The sequence below is a fragment of the Lemur catta genome, chromosome 2, assembly GCF_020740605.2.
Source record: "Lemur catta isolate mLemCat1 chromosome 2, mLemCat1.pri, whole genome shotgun sequence".
In the NCBI taxonomy this organism is placed as follows: domain Eukaryota; kingdom Metazoa; phylum Chordata; class Mammalia; order Primates; family Lemuridae; genus Lemur; species Lemur catta.
In genome coordinates this window covers 86,747,551-86,762,312 of record NC_059129.1, presented here as the reverse complement: position 1 = coordinate 86,762,312, position 14,762 = coordinate 86,747,551, and the positions used below count along the sequence as shown (strand labels likewise).

Here is a 14,762-nt window from a genome sequence, read left to right as displayed (position 1 = left end):
GAAATTTGAAGTAAATTTGAATTCAAATTATGCAAAGAATTCTAAAGCATAGCTTAAAATGAAATAAAATTATGATGTCTTATACTTTCAAGGGTGGTTATAAATTTGAGTTTTTATATTCACTACACATATTATTGCATTAAACATTCTTGTTCCATAGTAAGGTCCTTTTTGTTTATGTGCAGAATAATAATGGGGTCACATGGATTTAGGTGCTAAATTACTGATTAGTTTAAAATAAGGTTTTTGTTTTTTTTTTTATGCACAGGATTATGGAAATCTTAAGTTTTATGAATGAATCCTGTATGCTTATCAGGCCACAACTATTAGAGTGCATGTAGAGTACATGTTCTGAGGGTTTCCCACTAGTTGAGAAATTACAGAATATCGCTTTCAGAGTCAAAAGAATTTTGAGTATTATATTAGCTGTTATGGACAGTATTTTGGTGTTTCCTTCTACCCAGCTGATCTCTCATCTTAGAAGATAGTTATAAACAATCCTAATACCAGATAAAAGTACTGAGTGAAGGTATTGCTTAATTCATTCTGTTTTGCTGAAGACTTATGTTTGTAGAAGTCTTTCATAAAGTGATTTTTTGTTAAATTATTATTAGTATGGAAGTTCCTAAAGTAGGGTATTTAAGAATGAAATGAGAGTCACTCATTTCCGGTAGGAAATTGAGTTGTTGTTCACAAATAATATTAAATAAATTACTATATTCTGACAAAGTCTAATGGGATTAAGTGTGACTCAGTATAATAAATTTAAGTCTAAGCATCCTTTTAGGCTCCGAAACAAACAAGGTATTGCTGCCAATTAAAGTCAGTCGTGTCTTACAACCTGCTAGCTGTCTTGCCATAAAAACTGTAACGTAAGGCCCTTGAAATAGATGCCGTCATCAGCCCCAGCCCCCAGGCATTCATCTATTTAAACACTTGACAGAAGATGGTAGCAGAGAGTTCAGCAGCTATTCATGTGGTAGGAGTGGTTACTGTATTAGGATAGACTCTGTTGTAAGCCAACAACTTTTGAGTTAAAACACTGCAGCTGTTTCTCTTCCTTTCTTTACATCCTTCTCTTCTTTCTTTTTTTTTTCTCAATAAACTCACTTACTCTTTTTTCCACAAACATTTTGTGTAGATCCAAGGAGCAACAAATTCCAACTTCCTATTGTAGCAGTTACACCTTTAGTGTCTATTTGAGTAGATTTCAGTATTTTATCTTTTGTTTGTTTTGTTTTGTTTTGTTTGTTTGTTTGAAGGGAACGGACAGCCAAGACGTAGGTCCGTCCAAGATTTGACTGTAACTGGAACAGAACCTGGTCAGGTAAGACTTAACATTCAAATTGTTTGTCTTCCAAGAATAATAATATGCAGAAATCAAGAATTAACTATAATATACTCTGCAAAATTAGGTTTATGAGTTGACCTAAAATTGATAGAGAAGTTCATTGATACTTGACCCTAAATACTTAGGGGAAAAAAGCATAAATGCCATTATTAATTTAACTTGAAGGGTAATTTATGAAAGTAGCTTGATCAAACTCCATGGAAAAGTAAATTGTTCAATAGTACTATATATATGTTATGGTTTTTATATATGCTTTAATAAGAAAGTATTCAACTTCATAATTTTAATAATTTGTCATTATTATTCTCCTCTAAAGTGATTCATTAGTGTATCTTTTTTATTAATGAGAGAAATATTTCCTCAATAAGATGCCACTTCTCTGGGATTACATAGGTATTGACATACCTGGAGAACTGGAATATCTTTTAATTTTACATACCCACTGGATTTATATTTTTGTGAATTGTCCTTAAGATAACATTTATTAAACAATGAATAAACTCTAGAAAGGCTTCTATTCCAATCATTTTTTCATTCTTTATATTTATACTTCTGGATCTTCCTCTAAACTCCCATTGTTTCTTTATTGCTGCTGCTTTATAGGTGATCCAAAGAGTGGTATAATTTAAGCTGTTACTGACTAGTGCAGTTTTTACCAACCAGGTATATAAAAGCAGCTCAACCATCATTTTTCCTCTGTTATTCATAATAATACACTTGACATATATAATTTATCTCATATTCTATTAAATAAGTGAGGACTAATTATAAGGTATTTGTTTTCAGTTGTGCTGAAATACATTTTAAAAATAGATGATGTAATAACATTATTATATCATGGTTCATATTCATGTGAAATTTTAGCATTATAGATTATAGACCATGTGATTTAATTTATGGTAGTATATATTAGTACTTTTCATCCTAGAAAGGTGTTTTATTATTATTTCATTTTTATAACATACTTTAAATTTTGGAGGGTCTTTGTAGTCATTAAAGAAAATTTAAAAGACTTTTATGGCCATCAACTTAACCAACTTAACTAGCAAAAACCACTTCAGATATTTAAGTGATAAATATCCTTTATCTTCATTTATATCTGGAAATATGTTTATTTCACAACTCATAATGCCTATGCACACATATATACATAAGATATATGTAGACACATTTATTTATTATATATTTTGTGATATTAATGACTCTAAATCTTGATTTCATTTATTTAATAGCAGTTTTTTCAGTTTATCTGTTTCTGTGAGACCTCAACTTTTGCCTCAAGTTTTAATCAACCCATTTAGTAACAAACAGTTCGACATCTGGTATTTGCTTTAATTCCTTAGAGGTTTGATGAGCTCAGCCTTTTAAACTCTGTTTACTATTGCCATTGATATTCCAATTATGAGAACTTCTAGCCAAGTGTTCTCCCTTTAACTAGGAATGACAAGCTTGCCCTAGACATATCAGGAGCAGCTCCTAGTGTAGCCTCCAGAATACAGGGGTTGTCATAATTCAGAACTCATCTCTCCACACCAAGCCTTACTCATTTCCTCACAAGGTCTGCATTATTTGAGATTATGATTGTTACCCTTTTAATTCACAATACATTTAGGTAGTAAAATGCTGGAACTGAGGCTGACTCTGGTTATGGGACAGTCATTTGCATGAACTGTCAGACTACTCCAGAAGATTCGGAGTGAGGGAGAGTTTGATATGGCAGTAAAACCTGTTCTAAAACAGGTGATATGTAACTATTGTGTAGCCAGATTTAAAATTAATCTACGCTTTCTAAATTACTTAAGTACTATAACCTTAAAATGCCTAATGTCCATTTTGGGATGAGAGTAGCAAAAAGTAATCCTAAGGTACTCTGAATACATTTTTCCCTGAAAAGTGTATAACAAGTGACCATTAAATGTTTTCAATTACTGATGAAGATAATATTCATTTGAGGAAGAAAAGTATTCACAATATGGATTTTCAAAATTTGAAAGTATAGTTCTTTCTGAAGTCTGGCTAAGTGTGATTAGACAGAGATGCTCAGATTTAATTTTTTTTTTTTCTGACCATGGAAACTGATAGAAAGCATGAAGAAAAAAATCTGGCCCATGCAGTACAATGATCAGAGGAAGAGAGAAAACATACTGATAAACTTTAATAACATTACATCTTGTAGAGGAAAGTGAATTGACTGGAGTTTGTATTCTGGCTCTTAACTCGATATAATCTTAGTAAAATCACTTAGACTTTCCATCTGTAAACTAGAATTAAACCGGTTGTTTTTATGCTGCCATTTTTATTTGAGAGGAACAGTGAATGAAGCAGGCTTCTTAATTAAAAATAATGATATATATGTGAAAGAGTGCATTCTTACAACATACAACTCACTTTTAAACATGGGTTTTAATTAATTTGCGAAGCTTATTAAGCATTCATAATAGACATGGCCTTCTAGAGGCTTTGGAAAGATACAGAGAAAGCAGAAAGTAGCCTCTGACATCCAGGAATTGATCCGACACTGAGGCCCTCACTGTTGTTAGAAGCTGGCTTGGCTATCACAGCTAGACCATGTAATTGGACATAAACAATCTCTCGGAACACCAATATCAGACAGTTATTTATCATAACAGGTTATGATAAAATGAGACAAAACAAGTCCACTTTGTAATATTGTCTAAGCACAGACAAAAACGAGTTTACTGTGCCATCCACAAAATACCAAACATTGCCCTCTCCTAGCTAATAAGAGTGACTGCTGCTTTCTTACCGATTACAGCTTTATCCTCACTCTGTTCTGCCTTCCCTATAGAATTGCCCTTGCTTTCTGACACCAGCCAATCTGGAGTGAACACCTCCATCTTTAGAGCTTCCCCGAAATCACTCAACCAATGTCTAAAACCTGTAATACATTCTTTTTCTAAAACCCTCTTATGAGATGCCTACAGTGCTCCATGGTGAGCATTCTCCTTCACTGCAGTGAATATTAAATGCAGCCCCTTCCACTATTAGTGTTTTCTTGGTGGTCTTCGGCTGTATGGCATTGACAGTACCAATAAAGCTCAGTCCACAAGAAGTTCATTTGGGCAGGTGAGACTCATTTTTTCCTCATTTGCAGGTGGGTAAACTGAGGATTAGAGAAACTTACCAAAGTCTCTTACTTCCTTACGCTGCCAGTACTTGTTATAACCAGGTTTTAAATCCAGATCTGGTTCCAAAGCACACAAACTCTACACTCTTATCATTCTATCTTGCCTGTAAAACTAGATGTAATGCATGCTGATATAATCCTAGATCTCTTAAATTTTAAATGTTTTGGCTTCTGATAGTCTGCATCATCATTAATTATTTAAATAGTTTTCGGTGATAAGGTGTAGCTGTACCATATCATTAAGCAAAGCTAACCCATCTTGATAATAAATTTCTACAGATGACTGCAAAAAATTTATTTTTTGTACATCTAGGTGAGCCATTCTATGTTTCACTAAAATTATACATTCTCATGTACACCTGCATACCCCTTCTGCAATTGTATCCAATATAGCGCTATATTCAAGAATTCTCTTTAGAAGGGGCTCACTCATTGAAAATTACAACTGCAAGATAACGCAGTTATGGTTATTTAGAGAACTAGACGTACTACATTTCTATACAAACTTTACAATCTACTTTTACTAGTCAAATATATGACTTCGGGTGAATTCCTTAATTTCCCTGAGCTTCAGTAAGCTTATCTGCAAATAGGGACCATAACATGCACCCCTCAGAGTTCTTATCAAATGTGAAAGTTACCAGACACACAGAAGATGACAATCCATGTTGGATGCCTGTCTCCCAATGGTGGGCCTCCAAGGCTCTTGGTACCCCTTCCTTCCTCTCATCACAGTATATTACTACCAAGAAATAAAATGAAAATAACACTTGGAAAGAAGTAAAACCCACCGGCATCTTATTCTTTCTGTATCATTAAAAAAAAATTTATGTCAAAGATCATAGAAAGTATTTGCCTTAAAGGCCCTTTATGACCGTGAGAGATATTATATATTATTATGTATTTAAAGGAAGTGATTTATTATACCACTTTTGTCTGTCCTTATTCTGCACCTCCTTTAGTGTAAATAGTTTTTCTTTTAAAGCTGTAAATCAGAAACGTACATAATAGTTTTAAATAATTTCTGATTGATGGTATACCTTTCTATTGGAAAAGACCATATAAGAATAACAAAATCTTAAAACTTCCTTATGAAGAACTGTAGTGAAAGCAGAATTAGATTGAGCCAATACCTTTGTATTAGAGTATTTTCAGTATACTCTGTCATGCTTTGATTTAATTGAATTATCTGTCACTGCCATAGTAGAGGAAGTACCCATGTAAATCCACATTATCAACTTATACCCATTTTTTAAAATATTCATGTTATTGAAATCTTACTTCAGCAAGAATATCATATAAATCAGCATTTAATCTCTGTGTTTTGTGCATGTATAATTTTAGCAACTAAGATTTCTGAGGGTTTTAAATAGCTTTTAAATGTCAGTCTACATAGCAACACTGGGCATAAATTCTTGACTTACAAAAATATTTTCCCAGTCTTTCAGGTGAGACATAAAAAGCTAAGCTTTATTTTTGTCTGTAAAATAACTTCCAGTTCCTTTTTATAAGTTCTGGTCAAAAGCCAATTCTAGTTCATATCTACTAATGGTAAATTGCCCCTTCAGTTTAAATTTGGCTTAGTATTCTTTTACTGCCTTAAATTGCTATATGGTGTTATCTGTACTCTTATAACCACTTTCATATCCAATCCTTGTAGCAAGTCAAGTTTACCTAATATCTCTTAAACATCGCAGTTTATGTGAGAATAGAATAAAGTAATTGTAAATGTCTTGAAGGAAGGGGCAACCTAAATGAGTTTTAATGGATTGAGAGCATTTATGGCCATCAGAATTTTACCAGTGATTTAGAAAAAATATAGCTACTATAAAATAAGACTTCTTTTGTAGTTAGTGTCAAGCAGGAACATAAATTTAGCTACAAACTAGTTTTTTTAGTTGTCAAATGTTACCTGTTCCTCTGATTTATGCCTTGTGTATTCATAAATTATGACTTATTTTAAATATTTCTTTATATGTGCCTATTAGCATATTATGTTATTCATTGAGATACATATTCCTTGGAATATAAAGATTTATTTAATTTATAGATTTAAATCTAATTCATTATAGTTTAAAAAAAAGACCAGTTTGGAAACTTGAAATAAAAGTATTAGCTTCATTTCTTAGTTTCATAACTATAGGAAATCATAAGTGGAACAAACAAGCATGCACATGAGGTGCTAAGAATTTCTTAGAAAGTAGAAGGTAAAAAGAAATATGTAGCAAAGAATTCTCTTGGGAAAGATTTAAACCTAAGGCGTACTATATAAGTCATATTAGATCCAAATACACTTACTTATTTTAATATTATAAATGTACAGTAGCCTTTTAATGTACTAAATCCATTCTTACATTTTGAAAACTTAATTCTTATACTGCATCTTGTTTAATTTCTCAACTGATACTGATTCTCATATGTCACAAACATGTTCCCTTTTAAAATGTCAAAATGTTAGCATAAATATTAGCATCACACTGACTTTGAAACCCTAGTCTGCCACCTCTTTGAAGAGAAATTGCTTTTGATTTACATTAGTAATTATAACTATGGGCAAATCAGTACATTCTTCTTAAATCATCAAAGCTTGCTTTCAGTCAAAGAAGGTGAAAAGGATTCAGGAATAATTTCGTAATATCTATACTTGTTTTACTAAGGGTGGCAATATCGTAAGAGTTACATGTTTCATCACTGGTTCTTTTTGGTGTGTGATTTTACTCTTCTTATATACCAAAGATATTTTCTAATTTTCCTTTGTTTTATCTTGGATCCGTGAGTTATTTGGAAGTGTTTTTAAATTTCAAAACATAGGATTTTTATGGTGAATTTTGAAATCAGTACAAAAGATAATTACATTAGGGTTCATGTGATACTGACATTTTTTTAAACTTTTTTGAGATTTGCTTTATGGCTTAGTACATCATCAGTGTTCATAAATGTTCCATGGGTGCTTGGAAAGAATGCATGTTCTTTATTTGCTTGGTATGGGGATGTGTATATGTTTAGATCAAGCTTATTTTTTATGGAATTCAGGTTTTATTGTGTATGTGTTTTATTTTATTTTTGATCTGCTTTTATATGTCATTCACTGAGGAGTATTAAAAGTATCTCACTATGAGGGTGATGTGTCCCTTTTCCTTGCAGGTTTTTTTGCTTTATCTATTTGTATATACAGCATGTAAATTTTGAATTATCATATTCTGAATTGAACCATTTATCATTTTATCTCTTTCTCTAGTAATTTTTTTTTTTGGCCCTAAAATATATTCTCCCTGATATTAATATAGGGACTTTATTTTGGGTAGTTTTTGCTTTGTTATCTTTTTTTATCCCTCAACTTTCTGTTTTCTCTGTCTCTATGAATTAGATATGTCTCTTATAAACAGCCTTTAATTCTGCCTAATAATCTAATTTTTGTTAATATAATATCATAACCCATTTATGTTTATTGTGGTTACTGAGAGTTTACTCCCTTTATTTTATGATTTCTCTTATATTGCTTTCTTTTTTCCTTCTTTTGAATTGAATAAATTTATTTCTCATTCCATTATCTTTCTTTCTGGTTTGGTAGTTATATATTATTACTTTTAGTAAATACCTTTGAATTTTAGCATTCATGCCCAACCTAATTAACATCTATAGCCTCGTCCTAAACAATGCAAGGATTTTAAAATCAATGTTAAGAATTTTAGGCCAGGCGCGGTGGCTCACGCCTGTAATCCTAGCCCTCTGGGAGGCCGAGGCGGGTGGATCTCTGGAGGTCAGGAGTTCGAGACCAGCCTGAGCGAGACCCCGTCTCTACTGAAAATAGAAATAAATTATCTGGACAACTAAAAATATATATAGAAAAAAAAAATTAGCCGGGCATGGTGGCGCATGCCTGTAGTCCCAGCTACTCGGGAGGCTGAGGCAGGAGGATCACTTAAGCCCAGGAGTTTGAGGTTGCTGTGAGCTAGGCTGACGCCACGGCACTCACTCTAGCCCGGGCAACAAAAGTGAGACTCTGTCTCGAAAAAAAAAAAAAAAAAAGAATTTTAGTACCATCTTATTTATTCATTTGTTTAGCAAATGTAAATTAGTGGCTGTTTTCATCACTGAGTATTTTCAGTGTGTAGATTTATTCCCTTGTTTACCAGTAGTCTTGATTGCATCTTAGCCCTTCCATCAAGGAAAAAGTATTCTTCTTTCAAAAATAATATGCTTGAGAAATTTCTATGGTAAGACTCTATGGCTGGTAACTTAGTTTTTGCTCATCTAAGAATATTATTGTGACCTCATTCTTCACATTTTTGTTGGCTAACGGATTCTAAGTTGGCACTTATTTTCTTTCAGTACATTGAAGGTACCGTTCTACTTTATTCCGGCTTCCTTTGTTGCTATTGAGAATCTAACTGGTATTCTTTAGTGGGTAATCTCTCTTTTCTCTCTGGCTGCTGTTTCCACTATTTGTCTGTTTTCTAGAATCTGACTGTATATACCCATGTTAAAGTCAGTACATGGGTTTACTTTTATTTTTTATGCTTGTGGTTGGGATTTATTGTATCTTCCATCAATTCTGGAAACTTTTTATAGATTCACAATGAATAAATTTTCTCTACTCCACCCAGAGCCACTACCAAGGCAGGCAAATTTATTTGCTATCTATATGTATAGGGTAGATTTTTTTTTTTTTTCCTAGTTGACCTTTTCCCTGAGAGTGATGCCTTTACTGGGTTTTAGCTTTAAGCAGAGGTCTCTGCAGTCTTACTTCTATCCTACAAAGGCCCAAGGCTTTCTGGTCTGCTCTTCTGAGTGCTGCAGGCTGTCAAAATAAAAGCTCTAAGCCATGAAATCCCCAGAGACAGCAGCAATGTAAGCACTTGTTAGTCTCTTGATCTTAACTTTGTTTCTGGTTTCAGAGTATTTCTTACTTTCTTGCAAGCTCATCAATTATTAAAAGGTATCATATGTGAGAGCATGTAGATTTTTACATATGTAGAACATTCTTAGAGGGTCTATTTTGGTTTTTTGCAAGATTTTTTTTAGGGGTTTCTACTAATAGAAATTGAAGTCTGACCTTTGCCTTTTAATGGAAATGTTCTGGGTTTTTTTGTTTGTTTGTTTGTTTGTTTGTTTTTGAGAGAGAGACAAGGTCTTACTCTGTTGCCTGGGCTAGAGTGCAGTGGCATCACCATAGCTCACAGCAGCCTCAAACTCCCGGGCTCAAGCCATCCTCCTGCCTCAGCCTCCCACCCGGGTAGCTGGGACTACAGGCACACATCTTGTCATTTTTTTTAGTCAAAGATCACATTTTGTTCCTCCCGTCACTTCTTCCTGCAGGTGAGCAGTAGGTCATCCAGTCCCAGTGTCAGAATGATCACTACCTCAGGACCAACCTCAGAAAAGCCAACTCGAAGTCATCCATGGACCCCTGATGATTCCACAGGTGACCAGTCTACTTTTTCATTGTAATTATAAAATTGAATTCATCATGTTTATGTTCATTTAGTTGTGTCATTAATCTTTGCAAAGGTAGGTATTACGTAGTAGTTTAGATTTACATATTAATAAAATCAGCTATTTAGCCATAAATTTAAAAAATTTGGGGGAGTACTAAAAGACTGCCTTGCCCTCTGCACTTTTTTTTCACCAGATGCTAAATATGTATTTTGAAAAAGTTTGTTTTGTTTTTTTTCCAGTTAGAAAGTATATTGTATTCTTGATATTTAAGTCTGAGGTTTTCCTGTTATGATCCATTCTATTGGGATAGTAGTAAAATCATTATCTTTTAAATAACTAAAATCAGCAGAATGGCAAAAATCATCATCATCTTCATCTCAGTCTTTTGTTTTAAGGACATAAAATATCATATGCGTTAGGAAGAAGAAAATTTCTGACTATTCCTTTTGAATCATTTTTAACTGACAGGAGACTTTATTTCAGTTATATAAATAATCTATTAAATAGATCTTTAAACATGAATTAAGAGTTGTTAAACTCCCCAACATGAATAACTAACTGGTCCTAATATTAGTGACCTTCCTGTCTGAAGGTAGTGTTGGAATAGTTACATTATGGGCAAACCAGAAATGATGTGCTATAGTGGAATTAACTTTCCCTAATGTTAACAGAATACCTTGATAAATACTCACAAATATATTTAAATGAAAATTTTTATTTATATTTTATTAAGTCAGAGAAAGATGATCTCTTAGACCTTAGAAAATTAAAGCATTTGGGATTTTATATAAGATCAACTATGTTATTAATAGTGGCAATTAAATTAAAATTTAAAAGTCAGCATCTGATTTACAAACTAAAATATAACTCAAGTATTTAGGTATTTGGGGTATTCAGTCAAGTTTATAATTTAATTTAAAAAATTAACTAGGTGGTTTTTATTGTGTGTCATGTAAGATAGAACAGTGTTTATAGCCAGGGCGTACTCTTTCGAGTTTTAGTAAGTTTAAATTTAGTGATGACAAAAACTTGTCTAAGTTTCACCCCAGCACAGCTCAACCTAGGATTGTCCAGGGCATTCGCCACACTCAGCAAATGTGCAGAATTCATCATAGACATGCTTCTCTCCAGTGAGTAGGTTTGGGCCTGGAAAATTTGGGAAATGCTCTTGACAGATTTTATTATTAATATTCAGGTGATGATACCAACTCATTTTGATTCCTGAAACTTCTGACAAGAGTACTCTCCCTGACATTAAAATTTGTGGGGTCTGGTACTCGGTTTGCAGAGCTTCCTAACTTCAGCCTAAACTAATCTATACTTGCAATCAGCAGTGTAACAAATTATGAATTCATGGGGTTAAAATCAAATTTTTTGAAGTATCTCTCACATAACTGCTATATTTTTGCTTCATGTCTGCTCCTACCCTTCCAATTCCTGTCTCATTATTTTCTTTTCCAATACTTAAAAATACCACAAAATAACCAATAGCTAGAAGTAGGTTGCAATATCAGCTGAATTTTGTCTTTGCCTTGAAATATGTTACAAATATGTGGTTGTCATTTTTAAATAATTTTGAATACATTTTAAAAGTTGAGACTCTGGTTTAACTTTGTAGTTAATTCAGCTTTTCAGTATTTCTAAGAAAAGTATTGATAAACAACTAATGGAATAAATTATAGGAAGAAGATAGGTAAAGGCTTTTTCCTAGAAGGCCCACCACTCCAGGAAAAAATTGAGTGTAAACATAAGGTAAAACAACCTAATTAATTAGATTTTTTTTAATTTAAAATAAAAGAAATTTCTGTGTATTTTCAGAGAAAACTAAAGAGCATAACAATTTAATAATCATTGCAAATAATGAGTGTTCTTCAGTTTCTATTTACAGTATAATGAGCATAAAGAAAGACATAGATAAGGAGAGGATCTAGTGAGAAACAGATCTAGACCCAGTAGAGGGAGCCACAGAGAGGCAAACTCGTACTAAAGAGTTTGTCCTGGGCTTAGTACTTTGCAAAAAGTGACATAAAAGACGTGGCTCATTCTTCACAATCTGATTAAACTCATGATACTGACACATTAAAAATAAACTCATCATACTATATAATAAACAACTAAGTTTACAGTTACAAGCTGAGTATTTTACTAGTCAAGAGAGGAATCAATTAAATAAGGCCTGACATAGTCCGTGATTTTTTCATAAACACTGAAACTTGTTCTTTAGCTACAGAGCAGAAAGGAGAAGGCAGCGTTCCACTGAAGGAACGCATACTCAGAAAATATGAGATGGTAACAAGTGTTGTGTTTTGGGGAAGTAGGTAGAAAGGAGAATTTGCCTCATTTAACCAAACCAACGTGAGTTTTGACATTGAAGAGAAGGGGTTAGATTTGATTAGCAATGGAAACATTAAAAAAACAAACTTTCATTAAATAACCTTGCTATCTTGTGACCAATTATTGCTATTAGAGACTAGAAGCTCAGTTTCAATTTATAAGTGAGAAAGTAAAGTTCCACTTGTTGGTTTTAGAGAAAAGATGAAATTCAATAAAGAATCCTAAGTTTCTCACTGTGGAAGGGCTTAAATTGTTTGAGTAGCCCAATCTTTGGACTTTTTTTCCCCACTCCCAGATTACTGTTAAACATTGATGTATACTTAATTCTAAAACATATATGAGATACAGGATGCTAATATAATGGGATATATAATGTATCAATAATTTAAGAAAGATTAATAAGAATGGAAATGTTAAATTGAGAAAATTTTTTTTAAGCACACTTAATTTTTCCTGTTAAGTCAGAAGGAAATCATTTTTAATCAGTTTTGATTTTGTGGAAGGCAATATTTGCGTGTGAGCATAGTTTAAAAACTACTGTTGGGAGTAGGGAGAGATTTGGTCAAAGAAATAACAAATTAAGTATATTTCTTGTTTGGCCTTTTCAAAAAAATGTTTGTATTAGTACTGTAGATAATTTAGGGTAAGTACCTCAAGGCTCTAGTGGGTTTTTTTTTTTTCTCTATTGCACTCTAGTATTTCATAAACATTACTTTTTTAATCTAAATACATATTTGACTATTTAAAATTGCCCGCTCTTCCTAAACCTCCATTTAGTATCAGTAATAATAATATTGATTATGATAACAGCCACCACCGTGTTTTGAGTGCTTAGTTATATGCCAGCATTGCACGGTGTTCCTTATATGCATTATCTATTTGGCCTGATTTAGCTAATTTGCTTTTAAAGTTACTTGCAAGCACATTCTCAATGGCTTTTTTAAAAACCTGGAATATCAGTCAACAATAAATTAAAAGGTTACTGAACTATCAGACTGTCTTGGTTTTTTATTCAGTTGAGTGCAGTGCCTCTGCTGTCATCCCAACCTTCCCCTTACATCCCGACCTTCCTCTTTCAGGGAAGTTACTTATCAGAAAAGGGCTGAGCAGCTCACTCATTTAGCTCCTTTTTTTCTCTACCAACAGTGGGAAAGCAGCTACTTCTGAAGTAGAAAAGTTTATACTACTTCATAGTTACTCTGCTTACTTCTGGAACTGTTCTACATAAGTGTTCATGTTGGGAAGAGACCATCTCATGCATCTCAATCAATTTGTATAACAGTTTTACCTCTTTTGAAATATAAACAAACACTTTCTGTTCAGATAGTTTGATAGAGTTGACTGGTTGGCAGAATTAACCGATTTAACTGTTTTTGGCATGACATTGAGCCACAGTTCTAAACCTCTTTTTTGTTTCCGCACTATTCATATTTGTAATATACTCTCATCAATAACATTTCTCATTTTCTGCAGTGATTCTTGTTGGAGGGCGAGATAGAGGAGGCTTCACATTAGAATCTATATGAATTGAAAATGATCTGCTGGAAGAGAAAGTGTCTCTTGCTTTCTCCCTTTCCCTGTTAAACACTGATGTTAACAGAATTGACACAGGCTTATGTAAAATAAACTTAACACCATAAAGAAAAGAAAGAGATGTGGGTTTGATTAGGTAGGGTCAATTAGGATTAAATTTAAAACGTAAAGGTCCTGCAGACTGTCCCCGCTGGCTCAGTGGGCAGAGCGAGAGACTCAAAATATAAAGGTCCCATATCACTGTTTTTGCTTTTAGTTAAACAAAGACAAGCTTTACTATATTATTTTCTATTCAGTTTATAGCCAACTTTAATTGTAGGTATGAGAACATGATTGCATCTAATTATCTGGAAATTGGATGTCCTGTTTTTACCTTTAGAATTCAAAAATAAACTCTATTCATTGCCAATAGCAGTAACTTTTATTTTACATGTCATTTACTTTAGAGGGAAAAAAGCATTTCATGCATGCTTTCTTGCTTTTTGTATAATTATTTATGACAGAAAATAAATGAAACACATGCTTGTATTCCAGATACCAATGGGTCAGATAACTCCATCCCAATGGCTTATCTTACACTGGATCACCAACTACAGGTAAAGGAGTACTTTCCCAGAGAAAGTTTACTTTTTTCTTCTTAGAGAATTTATCTTTGAAGCTGACAATTATGTTCCTATCCATCATTTTATATTCATTTATTCATGCTTTTAGTTGGCCTCCTTAAACTTTCAAAAATCAAATTAAAATAAACAATTCTTTTAGTTACGTTAATCAAATTTATTCAGGGTTTTTTTGCATTTTTATATTTTTTAATTGCTACACCTGAAGTTAATCAAATTTAAAATTGGCATAATAATATGCTCTTATTCTGACAGTCATCTTGAAATATCCCTAATATCTTTCTTCAAGACTGCCAAGCATAGCATTTGTACTCTTTAACTTTAGCACATTGAAATA

At 32.9% G+C, this 14,762-nt stretch overlaps 1 protein-coding gene across 3 annotated transcripts in view; it reads left to right on the top strand.

Moving 5' to 3' along the window:
* Positions 1 to 14,762, top strand: part of MAP3K7 (mitogen-activated protein kinase kinase kinase 7) — a 61,393-nt gene that overhangs the window by 40,948 nt on the left and 5,683 nt on the right. For all 3 annotated transcript variants that reach the window (XM_045544033.1, XM_045544035.1, XM_045544034.1), the window contains 3 exons: positions 1,263 to 1,327; positions 9,819 to 9,924; positions 14,340 to 14,401. In XM_045544033.1, coding sequence (XP_045399989.1) covers positions 1,263 to 1,327; positions 9,819 to 9,924; positions 14,340 to 14,401 — 233 coding nt within the window. The remainder of the gene's footprint in view (positions 1 to 1,262; positions 1,328 to 9,818; positions 9,925 to 14,339; positions 14,402 to 14,762) is intronic.